General features: G+C 64.1%; 1 protein-coding gene across 3 annotated transcripts in view; it reads left to right on the plus strand.

Annotated features, from left to right (window-relative positions):
- Positions 1–19,310, plus strand: part of SORCS2 (sortilin related VPS10 domain containing receptor 2) — a 136,990-nt gene extending 117,680 nt beyond the window's left edge. Inside the window, exons 6-28 of one of the 3 annotated variants that reach the window (XM_058670309.1) lie at positions 948–1,012; positions 1,518–1,630; positions 2,774–2,863; positions 3,829–4,008; positions 4,112–4,258; positions 5,556–5,658; positions 6,464–6,540; positions 9,376–9,467; positions 9,783–9,890; positions 10,849–10,969; positions 11,229–11,335; positions 11,666–11,794; positions 12,773–12,944; positions 14,510–14,696; positions 14,824–14,957; positions 15,205–15,328; positions 15,833–15,945; positions 16,230–16,355; positions 16,967–17,066; positions 17,247–17,349; positions 17,758–17,861; positions 18,642–18,722; positions 18,930–19,310. In XM_058670309.1, coding sequence (XP_058526292.1) covers positions 948–1,012; positions 1,518–1,630; positions 2,774–2,863; positions 3,829–4,008; positions 4,112–4,258; positions 5,556–5,658; positions 6,464–6,540; positions 9,376–9,467; positions 9,783–9,890; positions 10,849–10,969; positions 11,229–11,335; positions 11,666–11,794; positions 12,773–12,944; positions 14,510–14,696; positions 14,824–14,957; positions 15,205–15,328; positions 15,833–15,945; positions 16,230–16,355; positions 16,967–17,066; positions 17,247–17,349; positions 17,758–17,861; positions 18,642–18,722; positions 18,930–18,994 — 2,641 coding nt within the window. In that variant the 3' untranslated portion in view covers positions 18,995–19,310. Of the gene's footprint in view, positions 1–947; positions 1,013–1,517; positions 1,631–2,773; positions 2,864–3,828; positions 4,009–4,111; positions 4,259–5,555; positions 5,659–6,463; positions 6,541–9,375; positions 9,468–9,782; positions 9,891–10,848; positions 10,970–11,201; positions 11,336–11,665; positions 11,795–12,772; positions 12,945–14,509; positions 14,697–14,823; positions 14,958–15,204; positions 15,329–15,832; positions 15,946–16,229; positions 16,356–16,966; positions 17,067–17,246; positions 17,350–17,757; positions 17,862–18,641; positions 18,723–18,929 lie in introns of all 3 variants that reach the window. The other 2 variants (XM_058670308.1, XM_058670310.1) reach the window with 2 other exon arrangements.
- Positions 19,311–23,164: the final 3,854 nt, after the last annotated feature.

A 23,164-nucleotide genomic window follows, 5' to 3' on the forward strand; every position in this document is an offset into this window, starting at 1 on the left:
AAGCGTGGGTCAGCCACGGCCATGGCCACCAGCAGCTGGGGAGAGGCCGAGCCAACCGCATTGCCAGGAGCCTAGTCCTGGGGCGGCAGAGCCAGGCTGCCCGGCCGAAGTGCCTTTCGGGGGTCCTGGTCCTCCCTACGGTCTCTCAGAGCCCCCCAGCAGCTGCCCCACGTGTTGTCCCCAAGTGTCACTGAGGGGACACTGAGGCCCGGGAGGCCTTCTCTGACTACACCCCCAGGAGCAGTGGAGCCTGTCCTGAGGATGGGCAGGGAGGTGCCCACAGCACGGGTCTGGGGGTCAGAGGGCTGCCCTGTGTCCCAGCTTGAGTGGGGAGCCACGCCCTGCTGGAGGGTGGCTTGTTCCAGCTCCTGTGACCACAATCAGGCCCAGCTCTGCCCCCAGGCCCTCCTCCATGTCCCCCATGTGGAGATCCCTGGAGGAGTTCTGGGGGGTGATTGAGGTGCTGCAATGCCCTGTGGGAGGGACACTGGGGGGACATGGGAGCCAAGTGGCTGTGGACCCCATGCCAGGCCAGCCAGAGGCTGTGCAGAGTTCAGGGGTGGGGCTGCTGTGTCACTGGGATAGCAAGTGGGATCCAGGCCCAGTGTGCAGGAGCCTGGCCCTGCCTGGCCGGTGCCTGGCTTCAGGGGCAGCTCCCATGTGCTCGGGCCCAGCTGGAAGAGTACATGGGCAGTGCCCAGGGCAGAGGCAAGAAGTGCCCAGAGCTCAGCTGAGCCTGCCCCCCAACACGGATCAGGTCATTTCTGGGGCAGGGGTTGGTGACCCGTAATCAGAGTCAGCACTCCCCATCGGGGTGCAGGCTCCGCCCTGGTCCTGGCCGGGTTAGGTGCTCGGGGCCTTGGGCAATGGCAGGGTGAGGTCAGGGGCCGGTGGGGGGTGGGCAGGGCTGGGGGCTCTGTCCCTAATGCCAGCCTGTTCTCTCCCAGGGCTGTGTCTGGAGTGGATGCTGACCCGGACCTGGTACACATGGAAGCCCAGGACCTGAGTGGAGGTACGCAGGCATGGGGGCAGGGCAATGTTCTCCCAGTGCTGCCCTGTGTGCCACGCCGTGGGCATGGGGCCAGGGGTCAGCAGGTGGCTGCCCAGCGGCCAGCAGAATGGGGCTCACGGAGGGACCAGGCTCGCGGAGGCCACCACTGAGTCCAAATCCGGAATGGTCCCGGGCTGCCAGCAGGCAGCACAGGATCCGAACCCAGCAGGGCCAGGCGGAGCGGCACAGATGGTGCTCACGGCACGGGGAGGGGCAGCCGAGTGTACCATGCTCAGCTGCTGCGGGTGCACCCGAGATTGCCCACCCCAGCGAGGGGCCTTGCCTTCCAGAGCCCCCAAAAACCACTGCCCCTCTACCCTAGACCCCAACCTCAGGTTCCACTGGGAGACGTGGTTGCCACCTGGTCCTGTGAGGGGGGACCACATACAAGGACTGTCGTGGGCTGGCACAGGTGCACCCTGGGTGGGGCTGCGTGCATGCCGGGGGCTGGCTCTCGTCCCTGCAGATGTCTGGTATGTCACCTGCCACATCCACAACTGCTCGGAGCAGATGCCGCCGGCTGCCGGCCCCCTGGCTCCAGGCTCTCTGACCGTGCAGGACGACTACGTCTTCTTCAAGGTGACAGCTTCCGGGCACCCACTGTGGCCCTCGGGGTCCCGGGCCTTCCCAGCATGCCCCAGGAGGACCTAGCACCCTCACTGGCAGGTCCTGGCGGGCTGACCGGGCACACCCTCATTGCCTGGACACCCTCCGTGGCTCCCCAGGGTCCTGGCTAGGGATAAGCTTCCCCAGGAGCATCAAGCCTGCTCAGGCCCTGTCCTGCCTGAGGCACCTCCTCCAGGAAGCCCGTGAGCCTCGCCCAGCACCAGGGGCTCCTAGGAGCCCTGTGCAGCCTGTCCAGGGGGCGTGAGGACCAGGGCACGTTGTGGGTGCGTTGTCTGGAGGCCTCACTCTTGGCACCATCTCCGTGCCCTGTCGTCAGTTGCTGTGCATTTGTTGATTGGCAACAAAACCGTTGGCACCGTCTGGATTCCTCTTGTGGCTTTGCCAACCACAGTCCCCACAGCTTCCCACCCGGCATGCCTGCCCGCTGTCCTGTCCGCCAGGACCGCTGCGCTCAGGAGGGCCACTGGGCCGGGACTGGAAGGCCTGTGGTGTCTGTTTCTCACTGTGACACGCGCAGATGTGGACAGGTGGATGACACAGGCACACATGGGCACACATGGGCACACCTGCAGACATGAGCACGCACAGACACGCATGGACTTGTGCTCACATGTGTGGAGCGCACTTGCACCTCCCTAGGAAGCACACTCACGTGTCCCCACCACGCACAGGGTGCACACGGGTGAGAACCCAGGCCCAGGTGCTCACTTGTAGCAGGTCACCTGCACACACGTTTGTCCTTTCTGCCCCAGTGGATTTGGAAGGCATGGGACATGGTCCCCAGGGAGCCGCCCGCCTGACCCCCTGCGATGGGTGTTGGGGTTGGGCAGAGGGCTCAGAGGCACTGCCCTGGGTCAAGCAAGCAGGACAGTTTCCGGTCCTGGTGACAGGGCCAGGACGTGAGCCCAGGAGCCCAGTGCTTGCCTGTGCGACTTGAATGCCCTGTGGCCCATCTTGTCCATGGCTCAGGACAAGCTGTGGGCCCCGGGGAGCGGGAATGTGCGGGCGTGGGGCTGTGCAGGGAGAGCCCCAGCCTGCAGCAAGCACTCTCTCACTGGGGACCAAGCTCCTCACAAAGGTCTCCCCTCCCCTCAGGCAACCTCCATGAACCGGACCAAGTACTACGTCTCCTACCGCCGCAATGAGTTTGTCCTCATGAAGCTGCCCAAGTATGCTCTGCCCAAGGTGAGGGGGTCCTGGGGGCTGCTCCGTGGCCAGGTCCAGTGCATGTGTGCAAGTCTGTGTGTACATGTGTGTATTTGCATGTCCACATGTCCTCCCATCCTGTGTCCTGTCCGCCGAGGTGTGAGCACCACGTCCCTCAGTCATCGTGAGACCGGAAGGAACGCATGTTGCCCGGCACCGGCCAGCAGCGTCCTTTCCTTGGGGTTCACGGATCCTGAGGTTCTCACTAAAGGAGTTGGATGGCAGGATGGGTGGGGCGTGGCGTCAGTGGCATCCTTCGCTGTGGCACCTGGAGCCCCATGCCCAGGGCCCGGCAAGGGCAGGCAGGGGGCACTGTTCCTGCCCCCTGCCCCCTTCCCTGCCTCTTCCCCACCACCTCCCATGATGACACAGTGGTCAGAGCTCCAGCGCTCCTCCTGGGCCACTGTGGGGGAGCAGTGAGCGACCCCGAAGATGCTCTGACCCCGTGACGTACAGGGCTTCTGTCCTGGCTTGTCTGCCTCTCTGGCACACCGGATGTAGTCTGATTAGTCACACACCCCGCCCCCAGGCCCCTCCTAAACCCACGTCTCTCCTAACTCCCCACGGCTCTTCTAACCCTAACCCCCCATGGCCCTCCTGACCCCCACATCCCTCCTAACCCCCCATGGCCCTCCTAACCCTAACCCCCCATGGCCCTCCTGACCCCCACGTCCCTCCTAACCCCCCCATGGCCCTCCTGACCCCCACATCCCTCCTAACCCCCCATGGCCCTCCTAACCCTAACCCCCCATGACCCTCCTGACCCTAATCCCCACATCCCTCCTAGCCCCCACATCTCTCCTAGCCCCCCACGTCTCTCCTGACCCCCCACGTCTCTCCTAATCCCCATGTCCCTCCTAACCCTAATCCCCACATCCCTCCTAATCCTAACCCCCACGTCCCTCCTGACCCCCACGTCTCTCCTCCCCTGTGCCCCTGCCCAGGACCTGCAGATCATCAGCACAGACGAGAGCCAGGTGTTCGTGGCGGTGCAGGAGTGGTACCAGACAGACACCTACAACCTGTACCAGTCAGACCCCCGTGGCGTGCACTACGTGCTGGTGCTGGAGGACGTGCGCAGCTCGCGGCAGGCCGAGGACAGTGTGCTGGTGGACATCCTGGAGGTGGGCTGTCCCTCCCCACCCACCCCAGTGGGGCTGTCCACCCTCTCCCAGGCAGTCCAGCTCTGTCCCCGCGTAGGATCCTGACCACCCCATGTCTCCACAGGTCAGGGGGGTGAAGGGGGTCTTCCTGGCAAACCAGAACATCGGTGGAAAGGTGAGGACACTCATCACATACAACAAGGGCCGCGACTGGCACCTCCTGCCGCCACCCAGCACCGACCTGAATGGGCGGCCCACACACTGCGAGCCCGTGAGTGCCCACCCCACTCCTGTCAGAGACACCCCATGTGTCCAAGGCCCAGTTTTCACTGTCCTAGCTGCCTGAGCCGCTGCCCAGGCTGGGCGTGATGGGGAGGGGCTGCCTTGTGCGTGTAGGGGACAGTGGGTCCCCCACTACCACCTCGCTCCCAGTGGTGTGGGCTCAGCCAGGGTGCCCCGGCCCCCAAGGCTACAGCCAGCTTCTCAGGTTGGGCAGCCCTGATGCAGCCAAGTGCCAGGGGACAGCAGAGGCTCAGGAAGGCGGCTGGGACAGGTGACACACCAGCGGATCCCTGTGGCCGGGGTGCAGGGCGGAGGTCTCAACTTTGCATCTGTTGCCAAAAGCAGGGAACGTGCAGGGCCTGAGACCCAGCTTCCTGAGGTCAAGGTTGGTTGGTCCTGCTGCCCAAGGAACCTCACCCATGGCACAAGGGTGCGCAGCCTGTGTCCCGTGGCTGCCCATGTCTGTGGCGGCCTGTGCCCATGGCTGCCCATGTCCTGTGGTTGCCTGTGCCCATGGCTGCCCATGTCCTGTGGTTGCCTGTGCCCATGGCTGCCCATACCCATGGCTGCCTGTGCCCTTGGCTGCCCATGTCCGTGGCTGCCCGAGCAAGCAAAGGGGATCGTCCCTGGAGGAGCCAGGTGTTGCCCAGAGCTTCTGTGTGGTTCCCATTCCTGCACCAGGGGACCTGGCTACAGGGTGTTCAGCAGGCAGCCACTGCAAGGGAGGTGATGGGCTGACCACTCAGCACCCAGCATCCCTGGCTCTTTTCCCAGTGCTGGGCTTCTTAGGGCAGCCCCTTCCATGGACCCTGTGACCTGGGTCCAGCCAGCCACTCCTCAAGGCTCTGTGTGCAGGGACCAGCTCAGGATGTCCCCACCCTGCCACGACTTGGCCTCGTAGAGGCGGCAGCTGCTCCCTCAAGGCCTAGCTCCCCTCACCCTGCCTCTCCTCCCCCACACACTTGCCCTGTTTCCTACCTGTATCCACCACCCCGGCCCTGCCTCCTTACCAACAAAGCCACAAGGTGGGTTTGTGCTAGGCCTGGGTGGAGGGGGAAGTTAGTCAAGATTTCTTTGTTCATTCATTCATAAGGCAGAGTGATGGAGAGCTCTTCCATCTGCTGGTTCATTCCTGGCCAGAGCCGGGCCAAGTGGGAGCCAGGACTCCCTCCCAGGCTCCCACGTGGGCCATCCGCTTCCTCCTTGCCAGGCACCTGGTTGGAGTTGTGGGTGCAGGTGGCCCCTCACCCAAGGACTGACACGGCTTCCTCCTCCCCTCCTCACAGCCCGACTGCCACTTGCACCTGCACCTGCGCTGGGCAGACAACCCCTATGTGTCCGGCACTGTGCACACCAAGGACACCGCCCCTGGCCTCATCATGGGCGCAGGTAGGTGACTGCCACCTCGGTCAACATGGAGAGTGCCTCTGTGGGGTCAGGCAGGTGGAGGGTGGGTGGACAGGCAGGTGGACACACGGGCAGGTGGAGTGTGGGTGGGTGGACAGGTGGACACACGGGCAGGTGGAGGGTGGGTGGACAGGCAGGTGGACACACGGGCAGGTGGAGTGTGGGTGGGTGGACAGGTGGACACACGGGCAGGTGGAGGGTGGGTGGACAGGTGGACACACGGGCAGGTGGAGGGTGGGTGGGTGGACAGGTGGACACACGGGCAGGTGGAGGGTGGGTGGACAGGTGGACACACGGGCAGGTGGAGGGTGGGTGGACAGGTGGAGGGTGGGTGGACAGGTGGACAGATGGGGTGTGTGTAGATGGTGATGGAGGATGGACTTAGAAGTGGAACCCGGGCTCTCTCACGCTGCCGTCTGTGTTGGGGTCACTTTAACTCGCGTGTCTGTGGGCAGTCCCTCTCCATGGGGATTTACTAGCGATCTTGAGCTCGACTCCAGAGGAAGTGCTTTTGCCAATGACACAAAAATAAGGCTCCCAGAAGCACATGATTGACAGGGCCCTTGGGGCGGGCCCCTGGGGTCCCACTAGGGTCTAGAATGGCGTCAGCCCCCTCCTCCCGGTCCCCTGGCTCCTGGCCCTGTGCGCACTCCACGCTCAGCCCCCTGGGCCTCAGCCTGAGCCGTTGCAGCACAGGGGCCCTCGCCCCTCATCAGGCCCTCCTGGGCCGGGCACCGGCAGGGCGTGGGGATCCTCAGCGCCGTGCAACTCCTTCCGTTTGGGCCAGGGAACCTGGGCTCCCAGCTGGTGGAGTACAAGGAGGAGATGTACATCACTGCAGACTGCGGGCACTCCTGGCGCCAGGTAAGGCGGTGCTGGGGATGGGCCCGGCTGCCAGCCCTCCCTGTCCAGTGGCTGCATGGGGTCTGCAGGCCACTCTCTGGCAGCAGGTACAACTGTGGGAAGCTGGCTGGCCTGGCTGGCCCAGCTGGCACCCGGCTTGAGAAACTGCCCAAGCAGACATGTCACCCCAAACACCCAGGAAAAGGGTGTACACAAAAGGAAGTGGGTGGCAGAGGGGTCTCGGCCAGGCGGCCCCGCAAGGCCCCCTGCAGCCAGGTGCAGGGCCGCTGCTGACTCCCAGGGCCGGGCATTGGTGGCCACAGAGTCCTGGGAAGAAAATGAAAACCTGAGGCCAGGACAGGTTATGGGGTCCATGGGGAGCCAGCGGGTGCCTAAGGGACATGCTGGGTGGTGAGGTGACGTTAGCCCGCCACATGCAGCTGAGCTCAGCTCACCTCAGGCGCTGGGCCTTGGGCAGTGGAGGGTGGACTGCTCTGCTGTGGCAGCTCCAGGCTCCCCCTGCCTGGCTCGCACCCCGACAGGACCTGACTCTGCTCTGGCCCTGGGTGTGAGAGGCCCCTGCTGGTCACTGGTCCACCCCGTCACGGGGCGCCTTCCCATCCAAGCATGCTGACCCCACCCTGCGAGCACGCGTGCTGCGCAGCACCCAGCCCCGGCGTGTTTCAGTCCTGTGCAGGAGGCAGGAATTTCTGAAAAGGTTAAAGGATATTTGCTGCATTGTAATGTCATGTCGGTTCACTGCATGATGGCTGGGGCCTCTGGAAGGTCACCCCTGCCCTCCTGCATCCGGCGCCCGCCCCATCAGGACCTAGAAGGGACTCCTAACCAGACAAGCCCACCCCCCAGCGCCCACAACCATCATGGCTGCCAGGCCATCTGCCCAGCTTACAGATGGGAGCCCCTTAACATGCTGATCACAGGCACTGCCTTGGTGCACTGGTCTCCCTCTGAGGTGTCCAGGGCTGAGTCTGGGGGTGGGGGCAGGAGCTGGGGCCAGGCTGTGATGGGGGCAGTGACCCCAGCTTCCCTGGTCTGCGTGGAGGCGAGCAGCATCAGAGTAGAACCTGTTCTGCCATGTGCATTGGCAGCCTCACACACGTCCTTCGGCTGGCTTCACACCAGCAAGAAGCCTTCAGGGTCAATCCCAGGGACCAGTGCCAGCAGCCACCCACTCTACCCATGCCCAGCCCTGCCAGGTTCCCAGCTTCAGGGCCAGCCACTTTTCTTGGGGTCCCTGAGGGAAGCTGCCCAAGGATGGAGCAGAGTTTGGGAGTCACAGTCCAAGGCTGGGCCAGCCTGTAAGACCCCTCCCTTCTGGGCACACCTTTCCCAGAGGCCATGACGGGGTCACATCTCCTCCCTTGACCCTGAATCTGCTTGCTCTGGGGACATCTCAGGAGATCCCACACCAATACCCAGACCACAGCAGCATCCATGGCCCACGTGGTTGGACACAGTCAAGGCCACCCACAGGAAGTGGGTGATGAGCAGGCCAGCCAGGGCCCCAGCCGTGCAGCTGCTCACATCAGCTGAACACCTCAGGCAGGCGTTCTGGAGCTCTCCTGTGGGCAGAGGGGTTGCCAGCAAGACCAATCACCAGCAAGGAGTGCCCAAGGAAGTTTGCACATGGGGCAGCATGTGCAAAGGCCCAGAGACAGGTTCTGAGAGCAGCGAGCAGCGTTCCAAGGCCACCTGGACCCTGGCGCCCTGGGCATCGCCCTGGGTTGGGTAGGCCTTGGGCACCAGGGCTGAGAGGCCAGTAGAGCCTCATGCCATGTGGGTCTTGTGTTCCGTTTGTGCTCCCCACTTGGCTCCCCACTGCTGTGTCCTGGCGGCCCAAGTGAGAGAGATGAGGCTGGAGCTCCTGTGACCACCTGGGGAGCGGGTCAGTGGCTGGAACTCCTCCCTCTCTCGCTTTCCATCAAGTGATAACGGGAGTTTTAATCCCGCTGGTGTGGACGGAGCCAGCGAGAGCTGTGTGCACACTTCCTCTGCCCAGCCCCACCCCACCCCTCTCCACCCACTGGAAGGCATGGCCAGCCTTTTGCGGCTGGGGTCCTGCTGAGCTGATCTGTGTGAGGGGCTGGTGGGAGGGGTGTAGGTGGCTAGGCAGTCCCTGAGCGCAGGTCTGGGGGACAGATGGGCAGGGAAGGGCAGTGCCGGCCACCACTAGTGTCTGAGATGCATGCTGGCTGCCTGTGTGTGTGCCTCCCCACCCAACCCCCAAGGACCCAGAGATCAGTCCTTGGCTGCTTGGTCCACTGGCTCGCCTCCAAGAACTCCTGGATGGGGTGCTGGCCAGGGCTTGGGGGCCCAGGGGGGGCCCTAGCATGCCGAGCCTCGGGAGGAGCTGGTGGACGAGACGCACCCGAGTGGCCCTTGCCTTCCCCGGGGACGTCAGTCCCAAATCCCAGGGCTCCATGGGCTCCTCTGCGTGGTCAGGCAGTCCGTGCTTTCTCCTTGGAGACCCTGTGGGGTGGGAAAGACCACTAGGGCCTGGGGCCACAGGGACCCCTTGGGCCAGCCCTGCGCTGCCCACATCCACAGCCAGGGGCCTGGCAGCCCTCTGCTTCCCGCCTCGTGATCCGCCCCCCTACAACCCTACCTCCTAAGGCCCTTGCTCCTGGTGACCTGTTCCCAGTGCCCTGTCCCAGTTGCGCCCAGCGGCCCCGTCCCGGGTCCCTTGCCCCGAGTGCCCCCAGCGGCCCCGTCCCGGGTCCCTTGCCCCGAGTGCCCCCAGCGGCCCCGCCCCGGGTCCCTTGCCCCGAGTGCCCCCAGCGGCCCCGCCCTGGGTCCCTTGCCCCGAGTGCCCCCAGCGGCCCTGCCCTCCCCCAGGTGTTCGAGGAGGAGCACCACATCCTGTACCTGGACCATGGCGGCGTGATCGTGGCGGTCAAGGACACCTCCATCCCCCTGAAGATCCTCAAGTACACCCTGCTGAGCCATGTGGGCTGCGTGGGTGGTGTGGGCGGATCCCTTTCTGGGGGATTCCCTGAATAGGGTCTCCGTGTGGGGCACAGCAGAGCAACCTGGCATGCGTCCCTGGGGTCAGGGATGGAAGAGCCGGGAAGGTGCATTAAGCCTTCCTGATGGTATAACTGGAGCTGTGGGGCAGCAGGACCCAGGCAGCGGCTCAGACACCTGCCAGGGCCTGTGGGGAGCCCACTGCTGGGAAGCTGGCCATGGCTCCTGGGGGACAGAGGCCCGGCCCTAGGGTCACGGGTGCCCCCGCACCTCCCCAGGTTCAGCGTGGACGAGGGCCTCACCTGGAACACACACAACTTCACTAGCACCTCCGTGTTCGTGGACGGGCTGCTGAGCGAGCCAGGCGATGAGACGCTGGTGATGACGTGAGCACCAGGGGCCACGACCCTGGGCTGCTGGCAGGGACCTGGCCCCTGCCCCTGCTTGCTCCCTACCCAGGCCCCCTGTGCAGGACTAAACCAGCACCTCAATGAGAAGCCATCTTGGAGCCAGCCCTGGGCCCCACCCTCAGCCCCTCAGGGTCTCAATGAGGGCCTGAGGGACTGGAGTCCCTCCAGAGGGGTTCATGGGCGTGGTGGCAGGGTCCCTCTGTCCAGTGTCCCGTGAGGTTCCCTGGGCTTGGTGACAGATAGATGTGGTACAGGATAGCCACACCAAACCCAGGGTCCTACCTTAGCCCTAACACTAAGCCATATTTCATACCATGAATTCTTCATTCCATGAACTTCAAACCATAAAGTAACCATAACTCTATCTAACCAAGCCTTAACCCTAACCCTAATCCTAATCCCAAACCTAAGCCTTCAACGCTAGCCCTACCCGAAACCCAAACCCGAACTTCTAACCCTAACCCTAGATTCTAGCCCTAAACTAACTCCGGCCCTGCCCTGTGGAGCAGTCCTCATGGAGCGGAGGTCCGCCTCGGGCGCTGGCTCAGGCCCAGGACATTCTTGGGGTGTTCTGCCAATCTGAGGGAGGACCCCATCACCCTCAAGGCCCTAACTGGCTGATGGGACTGCGTGGCCCGTGGCTCAGCTGTGGGGGTTGGGCCCTTCCAGATGAGGCTGCTGGAGGCTGGGGCAGGCAGCAACAGTGCACACAGCTGTGGGGACCCACATGTGGACCCCAGCTCCCCTCCCTACCGCCTTCTAGGGTATGGGGGGTCAGCTGAGTGACCCTGTCAGTGGCAGCGTGGTGGGGTCACTCCTACCAGAGGCTGCCTCACTCCAGCCGCCGTGGAGGGACGCTGTGCCCACTGACTCCCGGAAAGGGGAGTGGCTGCACAGTGGTGATGGTGGGTTTCTGTCCTGGCTCCCTGCCCAGGGTCTTTGGCCACATCAGCTTCCGCTCTGATTGGGAGCTGGTCAAGGTGGACTTCCGGCCGTCCTTCCCCAGGCCATGTGGCCGGGACGACTACAGTGCCTGGGACCTCACCAACCTCCAGGTGAGCCCGGGCACGGCTGGCACCGGGGGGGCCACCTCTGCCTGCCTGCTGACCCCCTGGGAGGCTGTGGGGATCCATCCTGCAGGAGTCCTCCCAGAACCTGCTGCGGGGAGCAGGGTTGTGGCATGGCTGCTTGAGACGCTGTGGTGCAACCCCAGCTCCTGCATGGGCCCTGCAGCCTCGGGCTGGTACACAGCAGGAACTCAACGTCCAAGTGCCATGTCCACCCCAGGGTGACCGCTGCATCCTGGGCCAGCAGCGGAGTTTCCGGAAGCGGAAGTCCGGGGCCTGGTGCATGCAGGGCCAGAGCTACACATCGGCACTGACGTCACGTGTGTGCACCTGTCGCGCCTCAGACTTCCTGTGGTGAGCCCTGTCCCTCGCGGGCCCCCGGTCTTCTGTGTCTGCTCCGGCTGGGAGCCGGCGCCTCAACCCAGCCACTGCCCAAGGGGGTGACTCCTGCTTCACCTTGGGCAGGGTATCAGGGGTAGGCTTTGGGGGTTCCTGCGTCCCCCAGGTCCATCCTCCAGCAGCAATGCACCTGGCCACCTCGCTCTGCTCAGTAGCCACTCATGGCTGCTCGCTGCCCAGTGTGGCTCTCGTAGCCTCACCTCCGCCAGTGGGCCCTGTCCCTAGCCGCCCCCCACTTCGGGGAGCTTCCTCCCAGCCCACCTGTTTGTTCATGTCCCCCCACAGTGATTACGGGTTCTCCCGCGTGCCCTCCACACAGCCCAATGCCAGCAGGTGCTCTGCCAACTTCTGGTTCAACCCCTTGTCCCCACCCGAGGACTGTGCCCTGGGCCAGACCTACACTAGCAGCCTGGGGTGAGTATGGGCCTGGGCAGGGCCTGGCCAACAGAGGGCCGGGGGCATGTGGCAGGGCACTTAGGAGTGAGCTTGGTGCCCTGGTTCATGGTGCCCATAGCCTTCTCCATCTGAACCCCAGAGGCTGCCATCAGGCTGGCTCTGGACAGAAGCAGCAAGGATCCCCCAGGGAACTGCCCAGCCTCGTACTGCTGGTCTCCTAGGCCAGGCCCTCCCTTGGGTGCTGGCACCTTGTTAAGAAGCCTAGGGGTCACCTGGGGTGTTTGGTGTGTGAGCAGGAGCACTGCTCGCCCTGGGACCTCACCAGCCTCTAGGTGAGCCCGGGTACATTCCCCATTGCTGCAGGGCTGGCATCCAGCAACATACCAGGCCTCCTACCCCACCTCCAGGAGGGACATGGGGCAGGAGGAAGTGCCGAGCGAACAGGGACAGGAGTGGGTGCTGCTGGCTGTGGCCTCACAGCTGCACCTGCCACCTGTCCACTTCACCCTGTAGCTGCAGTTAGGCCCGCGTGCCGCCTGCTGTCCCTGCCGTCCGGGGGCTTTCTCCCCACTTGCTGGTTTCTAGGCGGCTGGCCGCTCACCTTCTCACTTGCCTGTCTCTGCACCACCATCCCGGGTGTGCCCTTCATCCCTTCCGCCCGTCCATCACCTGTCCTGGCCTCCAGCAGCTGTGGCAGCCTGCCCAGTAGGGGCCCCTCTCAGCGTCACAGACAGGGCCTGTGCCAGGACACAGGGCTTGATTCCGTACTGTGAGTGCTGGGCACTGTGGGCGTCGCTCACCGAGAAGGGTGCTCTCTGCTAAGCACTGGGTTCAGGAGGGCCTCTGTGAGTGCCCTGGGGTGCACTCGGGGTGGAGCCATGGAGGGAGAGCTTGGCACGGAGGCAGGGAGGCAGTGCTGCGCCTGTACCCCGGCAGGCCACGGGGGTCCCTGCCCACCCAGACCCAAGTGACAGGCCCTGCCCCCCACCGCCCTAGGTACCGGAAGGTGGTGTCCAACATGTGCGAGGGTGGCGTGGACCTGCAGCAGAGCCCTGTACAGCTGCAGTGCCCGCTTACGCCACCCCGGGGCCTGCAGGTGAGCCTGCGTGGCGAGGCCGTGGCCGTGCGGCCGGGGGTGGATGTGTTCTTCGTGGTTCAGCAGGAGCAGGTGAGTGGAGGGAATATGAATTGTAACAGGTACACCCACCCACCCACACATGTATGCACTTCCCCGTTTCAATTCTTTTTAACAACGGATTTGAAAGATGGAGAGTGACAGATCCTCCACCTGCAGGTTCACTCCCCAGATGGCGGCAGCAGCCGGGGCTGGGCCAGGCCACAGGCAGGGAGCTGGGTGGAAAGTGGGGCAGCCTGGGCATGAGCTGGTGCCACAGGTGGCAGCTTCACCGTCTATGCCCGTTGGTTTTTTCTTTTAAAACAGATTGTTTCCTTGAGAGTTCAGAAATGACTCTAGGAAATCACATAAAAACATGTGGTCTGAGGCGGGTGTGGGGTTCTTCCACCTCTGTGCTCTGGCCAGGCGAGGCGCACATGTTCCGGGTCTGGAGGTCACTATTGCTGTGTGGGGAGCAAACATGGGGTGCCCAGGGACCTCAGCACCCCCAGCCAGGGCAGGCACTCAGTGTCCTGCTGCTGTGACATCATGGCCCTGACTGCTGGGTCCCTGCATGGTTTATGCCCCAGATCCCGGGGCCACTGAAGTCCCAGGGCATCTCAGGGGACGGGGTGCTCAGAAGGGAGGCCTGGAAGAAGTGACCTGACCCCCGCAGTCATCTGCACCACCCGCTCACCCGCTCAGAGCTGGGAGACCTGGCCCAGATGACAGGGGCAGGCTTGCAAGGCCTCCAGCAGCCAGCGGCAGGGCCCGGCAGCTGCCTGTGGCCCTCTGTCCTGAGCGGTTTCCTGGTGTGAGTTCCGGCCCCCTTTGCCACTTGGGCCCAGGCTGGTCAGTTCCCTGGTTTGGTGGGGCACTTCTGCCCGCAGCAATGTTTCTGGATGTACAGGGGAGATTCCCAACCTGTCTAGCACCACCTGGTCCCAGTCCAGCTGGGTTTCTGGGAAGCGTGGCCGTTACTGCCCCCGGCAGCTGGAATCTGTGGGAACCGGCTCAAGTCCTGGCCACCCAGGACCCGGGGTCTAGGGGGCTGCCCTGGCTGTGGCTGGAGGAGGGGCTCCTCTGCACCCTGACAGCCTGCGAGGGCGGGGGTAGGGCCTCCTGGAAGAAGGCAGTGTGGGTGTGGGAAGCTGCCTGCACCTTAGGGGAGCATTCCCTCAAGGGGGAAGGTGGGCCCTTCTGTGTGGAGTTGCCAGAAGGAAGTAGGCAGCCAGTGGCTGCCCACCTTGTCCCTAGGGGCAGTTTCCTGAGGTTGGGGCTAGGGCGGGGCAGAAGCTACAATGGGGAATGTGAGGGAAGTATGATTCCTGGCCAGGGGCAGGGCCTGGTGCGGGGGCATCCAGCCAGGTCCATGGCCACATGGCAAGTGGGGTGAAGCACAGAGGTTTGGGGCTCCCAGAAGTGTAGTGAGCTGCCGAAGAGCCCGATGCCCCCTGCCTGGCTCAGGCCGCACACCATGGATCCCTGTAAGGGTTGGGGGGACCCCAGCCTTGGCCCTGCCATTCCCTCCCTGGCTGCCTGCTCTCACCCCTAATGTCCCCACACCCGAATGGGACACCAGGAGGGCTGCTCCTTACTGTCCCCCTGGTATCCCTCAGGGGGACGCCCTCACCACCAAGTACCAGGTAGATCTGGGCGACGGCTTCAAGGCCATGTACGTGAATCTGACGCTGACTGGGGAGCCCATCCGGCACCGCTACGAGAGTCCGGGGGTCTACCGCGTGTCCGTCAGGGCCGAGAACTCAGCTGGGCAGGACGAGGCCGTGCTGTTTGTGCAGGTCACCTGTGAGTCACCGCGGGGCATGGCGGTGAGGGAGGGGACGGGGCCACAGAGGACGGAGCAGCGGCCACGGCAGGCACCGGGCAGCCCTGAGCCGCCAAGTCCCACTGCCTGACCTTGGTCGCACCTCAGCCCCCCTGCAGGCCCTCTCCCTCGAGGTGGTCCCTGTGGTCGGCGTCCATGAGGAGGTGACCCTGACGGCCTTGCTGCTGCCCCTGAACCCCAACCTCACCGTCTTCTACTGGTGGATTGGCCACAGCCTGCAGGTGCAGCCCTTGGCAACCCTGCCTGTGTCCCCCACAAGACAAGCACATGTTGGCAGAGTTAGGAATGAGGGCTATGGGGAGTCGGGAGGCAAGAGATGGGCCGGCGACAGGCACTGGAGGCCGTTCTTGTCCCGCACTCTCGCCCTGCCTGCCCAGGCGGGCCAGCGGCTGATTTGGTGCCAGCTTGGGGCCCTGGCCTCCTGAGGGTGCCACAGAGCAGACCCTGACTCCGCTCGTGCCCCCGCAGCCCCTCCTCTCCCTGGACAACTCGGTGACGACCCAGTTCGCAACCCCCGGGGACGTGCGTGTGACAGTGCAAGCTGCCTGCGGGGGCTCTGTGCTACAGGCCTCCAGGGTCATCCGTGTGCTGGGTGAGCCCCCCAACCCAGGGCCAGTCACTTGGGGGCAGGGGCACCAGCACCCAAGGGACAAGGCCACTGCTGGGTGAGCCCTCACTGTCAGTGCCCACCTGCCTCCCAGTACCCCCTTGGGATGCAAAGCTTAGCCGGCCACACCGCCTGCCCCCATCACTCCCTAGGGATCCCAGCCATTGGTAGTGGAACCGTTAAGGAGATCCTTTCCCAACCAGAACGGCCACCTGGCCCGCTTGGGTGGCTGCCTTCCCTGCTAGGGCACCCCAGGGGGCAGAGTGGATACCTCGGCTCCCCTGGGATGGGGAGCTGTCACAGGAGGCCCACTGCAGGAAGGGTACCTAGGAGCAGGCAGCCCTCTCCCCCTCCCCTCCCTCAGCATCTTGGCCAGCTCCACCAGGTGGTTTCAGTGTAGGGCCCAGGGCTACCCCCTGCTGGAGGCCAGGCCAGCACAGCCCGAGGCACCCCTGAGCACCCCTTACCCCTGCCTCTGCCCTGTCTCAGATCAGTTCCAGCGTGTGCCCCTGCAGTTTTCCAAGGACCTGGATGCCTACAACCCCAACACACCTGAGTGGAGGGAGGACGTTGGCCTGGTGGTCGCCCGGCTGCTGGCTAAGGTGCCTGTCTAGGCCACTGGCACTGTGCCCAGACCAGTGGGGGTGGGCGAGGTGTCACCAGGCTGAGCTACCCTCTCCCTGCACGCCTCCTCCAGGACCCAGCTTCCATCTCAGCTTTGTCCCTGGGTTTCTCCTCCAGCCAGGAGTGGGAGACAGGGATGAGGCGGACATGGAGCACTTCCAGGAGGGAGGGTGCGGGCGGCCCTGGGTCTGCTGCTGCCCCATGCCTGTAGGGTCAAGGGGTGAGGCTGCATCCTGAAGGGGCTCGCGTGTCCCCTGCCCAGGAGACGGGCATCCCGCAGGAGCTGCTGGTGGCAGTGGTGAAGCCGGGGCTGCCCACCCTGGCCGACCTCTATGTACTTCTGCCCCCGGCCCGGCCCACGAGGAAGAGAAGCCTTACTGGGGACAAGGTGCGGCCTGGCCCAGCTGCGGGCTCTGGGGGCGGGGAGCGGGAGGAGAGCAGAGAGCACTCCCCCCAGGACCTGGGCTGGAGCTGGTCACATGGCCCAGCATGACTACAAGGGCTCCTGGGACAGGGGAGCCAGCCAGCACTGGCCTGCTGGATGGCAGAGGACCAGTAGGACATCTGCTGGGGACAGCCCCAGGAGGGGGCTAGCCACACAACGGCCAGGTGTCCTGGCACCCCTGGGGCAGAGCCTTGCAGTGACCACAGGAGCCAGCAGTTGTGTGGTCAGGGGTGTACTTGAGAAATGGCTGTGTTCTTCCACGTGGGCCCCACATGCAGCTGTAACCTGTGGGGGAGGCTGGGGTCGCCTGCTGACCAGGGAATGAAGGGGCACACGGGTGCCCATGGCTCCCACCTCCAAGGAACCCTCCATGACCCCCTGCATCCCAGTAGTGTCCATGGTGCCTGCCAGGGCTGGGCTCACCCCACATCGCACAGGGAAACTAGCCTGTCCACCCAGGACACCCCCAGTCACCTAACCCCACCCACGACCCCTAGTCCTGCGGACCAGCCCTCAGCCCCGCCCACAGCCCTCAGCTCCCCCTTTGCTTTCAGCGCCTGGCTGCCCTGCAGCAGGTGGTGGCGGCTCAGAAGATCAGCTTCCTGCTGCGCGCGGGGCTGCGCATCCTCGTGGCCCTGAGGGACACGGACGCAGGTGAGGGGGCGGCGGCGTGCCTCCAAGGTCTGGCGCATCAGCGTGGTACCCTCTTACCCCATCCTGGTGCGCACAGGCCACTAGCACAGGCCTCCCTTGCTCTCCTCCGGAGACACCACTGGCCGAGCCGGGCCACGCGGTTCTGCCTGTCCTGGCCCCCTCACGGCTGCTCACTTGCAGGTGCACAGAGGCTGGGTGGTGGCGGGGGCTACTGGGCCGCCGTGGTTCTGTTCGTGGCCGGGCTCTTTGCAACAGCTGCCTTCGTCCTCTACAAGTTCAAAAGGCAAGGCTGCCCTGGGAACCTAGGGGGTGAGCGGGCCTCCCAGGGCACACCATGTCTAATCAAATCCCCACACCCTCACACTGTGTGACACGTGGGGGGTCCCTCCACCTTGCATTTCCCCCAAACCCATGGAGAACTCTAGCATACCCTTAGCTAGCAGGGGGCACTGTGTAGAGCCCCTGCCTCCTGCCTGTACAGTGGGTGTGCACAGCTGGGCCCCCGGCTGCAGCCCCTTCTATGCCTTGGATTGGAATGACGGCTGGCTGGGGCTGGAGGGTACACACTCCCGGGACAGGTGAAGAGGGCTCAGGGAGGAGGAGGTAGGGAGAGGCTGTGCCGAGCCTACACGGGGCAGGGTCCTCCCCAGGCCCAGCGCCCCCCAGCCCAGCAGTCCCCACCTGCCCCTAGGAAACGGCCGGGCCGGACCGTGTACGCCCAGATGCACAACGAGAAGGAGCAGGAGATGACGAGCCCCGTAAGCCACGGCGAGGACGCCCACGGCGCTGGCCAGGGTGAGTGCTGGCTGCCCGCACCCTGCCCCAGGCAGTGCTCGCTGCCAGACACCTCGGCCCGAGGCACAGGTGGATGGAGACACAGCCAGTGAGACGAAAGCCGTGCTGGCTTCTAACCCAGCCTCAGAGCTACCTACCCCGACTGTCGGCGCCACAGGAAGGCCCAGCCAGGGAGAAAGCCTCCTGGCCTGGGCAGCTGGAGACCAAGCACCTCCCAGGCAGGCAGGCCTCCACTGGGGCCCTCACACAGGTTCTCTGTTGCCCACTGGCCATGAAGAGTTGGTCTAAGCATGGAGATGGCACCATGTCCTGGGTGCTCCTTATGGCTCCTACCTGTCGCAGGTGTTAGTGGCTTCAGAAGGTCCCCCAGCCCTGTCCCGAGGCCCTCTGTGCCCAGGCTGCGGGTGCCTCACAGGGAAGCTGGGGCAAGGCAGGCCATACCCACTTGTGTCCATTTCACAGATGAGCAAGCTGAGAGCTAGAGCACCCCCCACCACGTTAAGACGGTCAGCTCAGCCTCCACCTGACCCACCAGGCCCACCAGAGGCCCCTAGACTGGGGGAGAGGCAATGCTGTTGGCCCAGACCCCAGGGGTGCTCTCAGGCTGGCCTCCAGGGTGCCACCACAGGACCCTCGGCCAGGCCTCCCAGGCCATCGGGGTCCTGCTTTTTGCACCCAAGACAGAGCAGCAGGGCGCGGGTCCCTCGGCCCATTTCCCTGTTATGTAACCAGCCCCACACTTCCTCTCTCCTGCTCCCCCATCCATGTCATGCCCTGCAGTGCCCAGCGCCAGAAGGGGGCCTGGCCTCAGTCCCTCGCGCACCCCCCTGCTGCCACTGCCAGGGGGCAGCCCCCATGCAGGTCAGTGGGTGCAGCCTCACCTCGGTTGGCTGCTCTGTTCCGCACACTGTGGCACCCACCTGGGACTCCTGGAGCCCCCCAGCACCACCTCTACCCACCCCCACCACCGCCTGAGCCCACCACCTATGCCCGTGCACAGTGCACAGCCCACCACTCTGCTGGCCCCAGTGGCTGGGCCTGGGCTCAGGCCATGTCTCTGTTTCCTAGGCAACCACTCGGGGGTGGTCCTGAGCATCAACCCCCACGAGCGGCGCAGCTACCTGGTTAGTTGAGGGTGCCTTCCAAGCCCCGCCACCAGCCAACCCCCCTATGAGACGGCCGGCGGGACCTGCAACAAGGCTGCCGTCACCCCGGGATAGACTCATCTTCCAGGCCATGGGCCTCCCGCGGAACACTGCCCCTGGACCCCGCACACACTGGCCAGGCTGCAGAGCCTGGGGTACACCCCTGCCTGCAGCTCCAGACACTTGGCAGCAGGTGGACGTGGGCTCCTCTAGGAGGTACCCATGGGAAGGCAGCCAGCAGGGCGAAGGAGCGGCCCAGCCAGCAGTCCCCTAGCCCCGCAGAGCGGCCATCCCGTGCCAGGAAGGCAAAAGGCAAACAGACCGGGTGCTGTGGCCTCTGGTCTGCCCCCCACGCCAGCAGGGGGCTGAGACCACAGGGACTAGGGAGGCCTTTCCCCTGGGAGGGGGGTGTTCCCACTGCTCCCCTACTGGCCCCCGCCCCGCCCACGGACAGGGGGACATGGGCTGGCTCCATCTCGGCTCAGCAAGTCCACAGCCAGCGGGGTCTTCCCGTAGCTCTCTGGCTCCTGGTGTTTTATGTCATTTCTGTGTGGGCGGGGGCACAGCCTCATGCAACCCCAGCAGAGACACGATGCACCAGGGCTGCGTGCAGACCCAGCGTGGCACCTAACACCCGAGGGGCGCTTTCGTACTCTCCTTTTTAAAGATCAATAAATCCGTTGTGATGCTTTTAACAGGTTACCAAGTGTGATGGCTCTCACCTTGTCATGTTTCCCTACACGGGTACTCGTGGGGTCCCAAGGCGCCCAGAATTGTCCAAGGGCTGACCCACTCACACACCTGTCCTGGGCTCTTCCACCCCACCCCGCCTGTTGAGACCCCGTGGGGAGTTCGGCAACCTGTTGGTGACACAGCACAGACCCAGGAGGGTGGCACGCCAAGGCTGAGACGCCGCAGGTCACAGGGGTGGGGGGCAGAGAGGACAATGGCTGCCCTCGCCAGTGACAAGCTGGCCATCTCCACAAGGCCGCAGAGACAGAGCGCATGCATCTGTGTCCTGGGGCGCCGGGGTCAGCCCCATTTCCTGGCCACCCGCTGGCGAGAAGGGCACCAGGCTGAAGGACACTGGGGCGGGAAGAAGCAAGTGGGACGCTTCTGCCAAGGGCCTGATGTGGCTGGGGAGAGCGCTGACCTGCCCACCGTCTGCCAAAGGCTGGGGGCACGTGGGGACCTCCACAATTTTCGCGGGGCGTTTTGCTGGGAGCCTGTGGCCTCCCAGGCGCTGCTGGGCACCCCCAACACCAGAGCTCCAGCCCCACACCACCCTTCTGGTCCGGACGTCCTGAGGCCACTGCTCCCCTCCAGGGAGCTCAGAGCTGCCTGGGCCATTCCCCCAGCCCTGGGTGGGGGGCACCCAGAGGAGCTCGTGGCAGCTGTGGTCAGGCCCTGGAGAGGGGTGTACAGCTCAGTGAGAGGCCACCAGGCAGGTGCACAGGACAGGGCAGGCGCCGTTGGAGTGAGGAACCCTGCACAGCACCCCGGGATCAGGAGTGCCAATGGAAACAGCTGGGAGCCAGCGAGAGGGACTCCAGCCAGCCAGGGAATGCACAGCTGGACTGGCAGCCAGGCCAGGATCATAGAGGAAGACCCTCGGCACATGGAGAGCTGAGCCTTCCTGGAGCGTGGGAGAGGAGCAGGCTGGCAGGTGGGGGGAGTGCTTCAGCAGGGCTGCCTTAGCAGGGACAGGGGCCAGTGACCTGCACATGGATAGCACAGTCAGCTGTAATCTCAAGAGCATGTGGGTGTGGAAACCCTTTAGAAGAACTGAGGGGCTGGCACTGGGGGGCCATCCTGTATGGGCACCGGTTCTAATCCTGGCAGCTCCACTTCCCACCCAGCTCCCTGCCTGTGGCCTGGGAAAGCAGTCGAGGACACCCCAGAGCCTTGGGACCCTGCACCCGTGTGGGAGACCTGGAGGAGCTCCTGGCTTCGGATCAGCTCAGTGTCAGACATTGTGGCGGCCACTGGGGAGTGAACCAGCAGGTGGAAGATCTCTTTTTGTAACTGTGCCTTTCAAATTAAAAACAAAAACAAAAACAAAAACAAAAAACACTCAACCATCTCATCTGATTCAGAGACCACATTTAATGATGCCCAGCATCCGTCCACACAGCAATCCTGGAGGGCCAGTGACCGAGGGGACACAACACCCACTGCAGGTGGTGTCAAGAGCTGCGCCTAGGGAGTCAGGCTGGGGTGGGGATGCTCACCCGCCACCCTCATCCCATGTGGCACTGGAAGTTCTGGCTGGAGCAGCAAGCAGGAGCAAGAGGCTCCGGGTCACGGCCGGTGTGAGCAGAGATGGGGATGCACTTGTGGGGGGACTGAGGGTGGGCCCTGGGAAGGAACGGGGGGGACTGGCACACTTTCAGTCACGCTGCACAGCATGCAGAATGGCAGCATTTTAGAGATCTTCTGTCTGCGGGCTCACGCCTCAATGACCACAACAGTTGGAGGTGGGCCACAACAGTCGGGAGCTCTTTCGGGTCTCACGCGGGTGCAGGGTCCCAAGGCTTTGGGCTGCCCTCGACTGCTTCCCCAGGCCTCAGCAGGGGGCTGGACGGGAAGTGGGCACCGGGATGTGAACTGGCCCCACATGACAGCCCTGATCAGCAGCACTCTATCGACCCATAGTGAGTCCAGTGACCAAGAAACCGTCAGTACTCACAAAAGCGACCAGTCAGACATTGGGATACACATTGCTAAGGATGGGAAAGCCCCCACGCAGAGAAATGACAAAACATCAATTAGAGGAATTGAAGATGACACCCCCAAAGGGAAGCCTTCCTGTATTCATGGAGTGAAAGAAAATTAACAGGACAGTCCTGCACAGCTTCCAACAACATGCCCATGAACCAGGCCCAGTGCATGGCATAGCACATTAACCTTCTCCCTGTCGCGCCAGCATCCCAAATGGCACCAGTTCAAGTCCTGGCTGCTCTACTTCCCGATCCAGCTCCTAAAAGTGTCTGAAAAAGTAGCAGAGAACGACCCAGGTGCTTGGGCCCCTCCACCCATGGAGGAGCCCCTGAGAAGCCCCTGGGTCCTGGCTCCAGGTCAGCTCAGCTCCAGCCACTGTGGCCATTCGGGGAATGAAGCAGCAGATACAGCCCTGGGGCAACGGATAGAGAGCTGAGAACCAGAGCCATGTGCCTGCCACTGGCCGACCCCAGTGCGACACGGCAGCACACCCCAAAGCCAGCCACAGTCCCTGCCACAAAGGGCATGGGGGAGGCTGGACGCCCACACGCAGAGACCCACAGCCCTCACGCAACCCCTGCAACAGCTCCCCTCTCCACACTACCCCCAGGAGGCTGTGAGCATGGAGACCGTGACCATCCCAGGGGAAGGCGTTGGGAAGTGTGCTGGCAGTGGAAAATGTGTGCTTGGAGAAGAGTCTGTGGACAGTGAGCAGCCAATGAAACAAATGGGGTCTCATCAGACTTGGCAAAGAAGCTGCCAGCGCTGAAGACACAACCGGCCAAGGGGGAGAAAACATCTGCAGACTCCTCAGGGGACACGAGCCGACGTTTGGGAAGCACAAGGAGCCCGACGGTGCCGTCATGGGGGCGCCAGCAGCCGCCTCAGCACGTCAGACCCGCCCAGGAGTGCTGGGCACCAGCGAATGCGTGTCCAGCCCCAAGAGGGTGGCCAGCTGGTGAGGTCATGATCAGAGCTGTCGCAGTGTGCCATGGGCAGCAGTGGAGAACTGGAGATGGGACCAGCATGCATCGGACCCACCGTGGGAGCAGATGAGCTCTGTGGGGTGGGGGAGGAGCCGCACAGTGCCCCCCACCATCAGCTGGAGATCGCAGGGCCTCGCTGCCCAGTGTGGACCCCAGCCCAGACCCAGAGGCGACCGTGACGATTGACAGCCACCATAGCTGTCACTGTCTCCAGCATGCCACAGCTCTCCTGCCCGTGCTGTCTTGTCATACTGCGACATTCCTGCTGGAGGGCTCGAGACAGCAGGCCCCCAGGGCACAGACCCCTCTCTACCCCGCCCTCCCCCCGGGCATGCAGTGACCTGGCTCAGGTCTGGGCATTGGTGAGAGCCCTCAGTTTGCTCCCCTTTGCCCAGCTCCATGTAGTCACGGGAGGCCATGCCCTCGGATCCCCACCAGGCCCCCACTGTGA

The sequence above is a fragment of the Ochotona princeps genome, chromosome 11, assembly GCF_030435755.1.
Source record: "Ochotona princeps isolate mOchPri1 chromosome 11, mOchPri1.hap1, whole genome shotgun sequence".
Classification (NCBI taxonomy): domain Eukaryota; kingdom Metazoa; phylum Chordata; class Mammalia; order Lagomorpha; family Ochotonidae; genus Ochotona; species Ochotona princeps.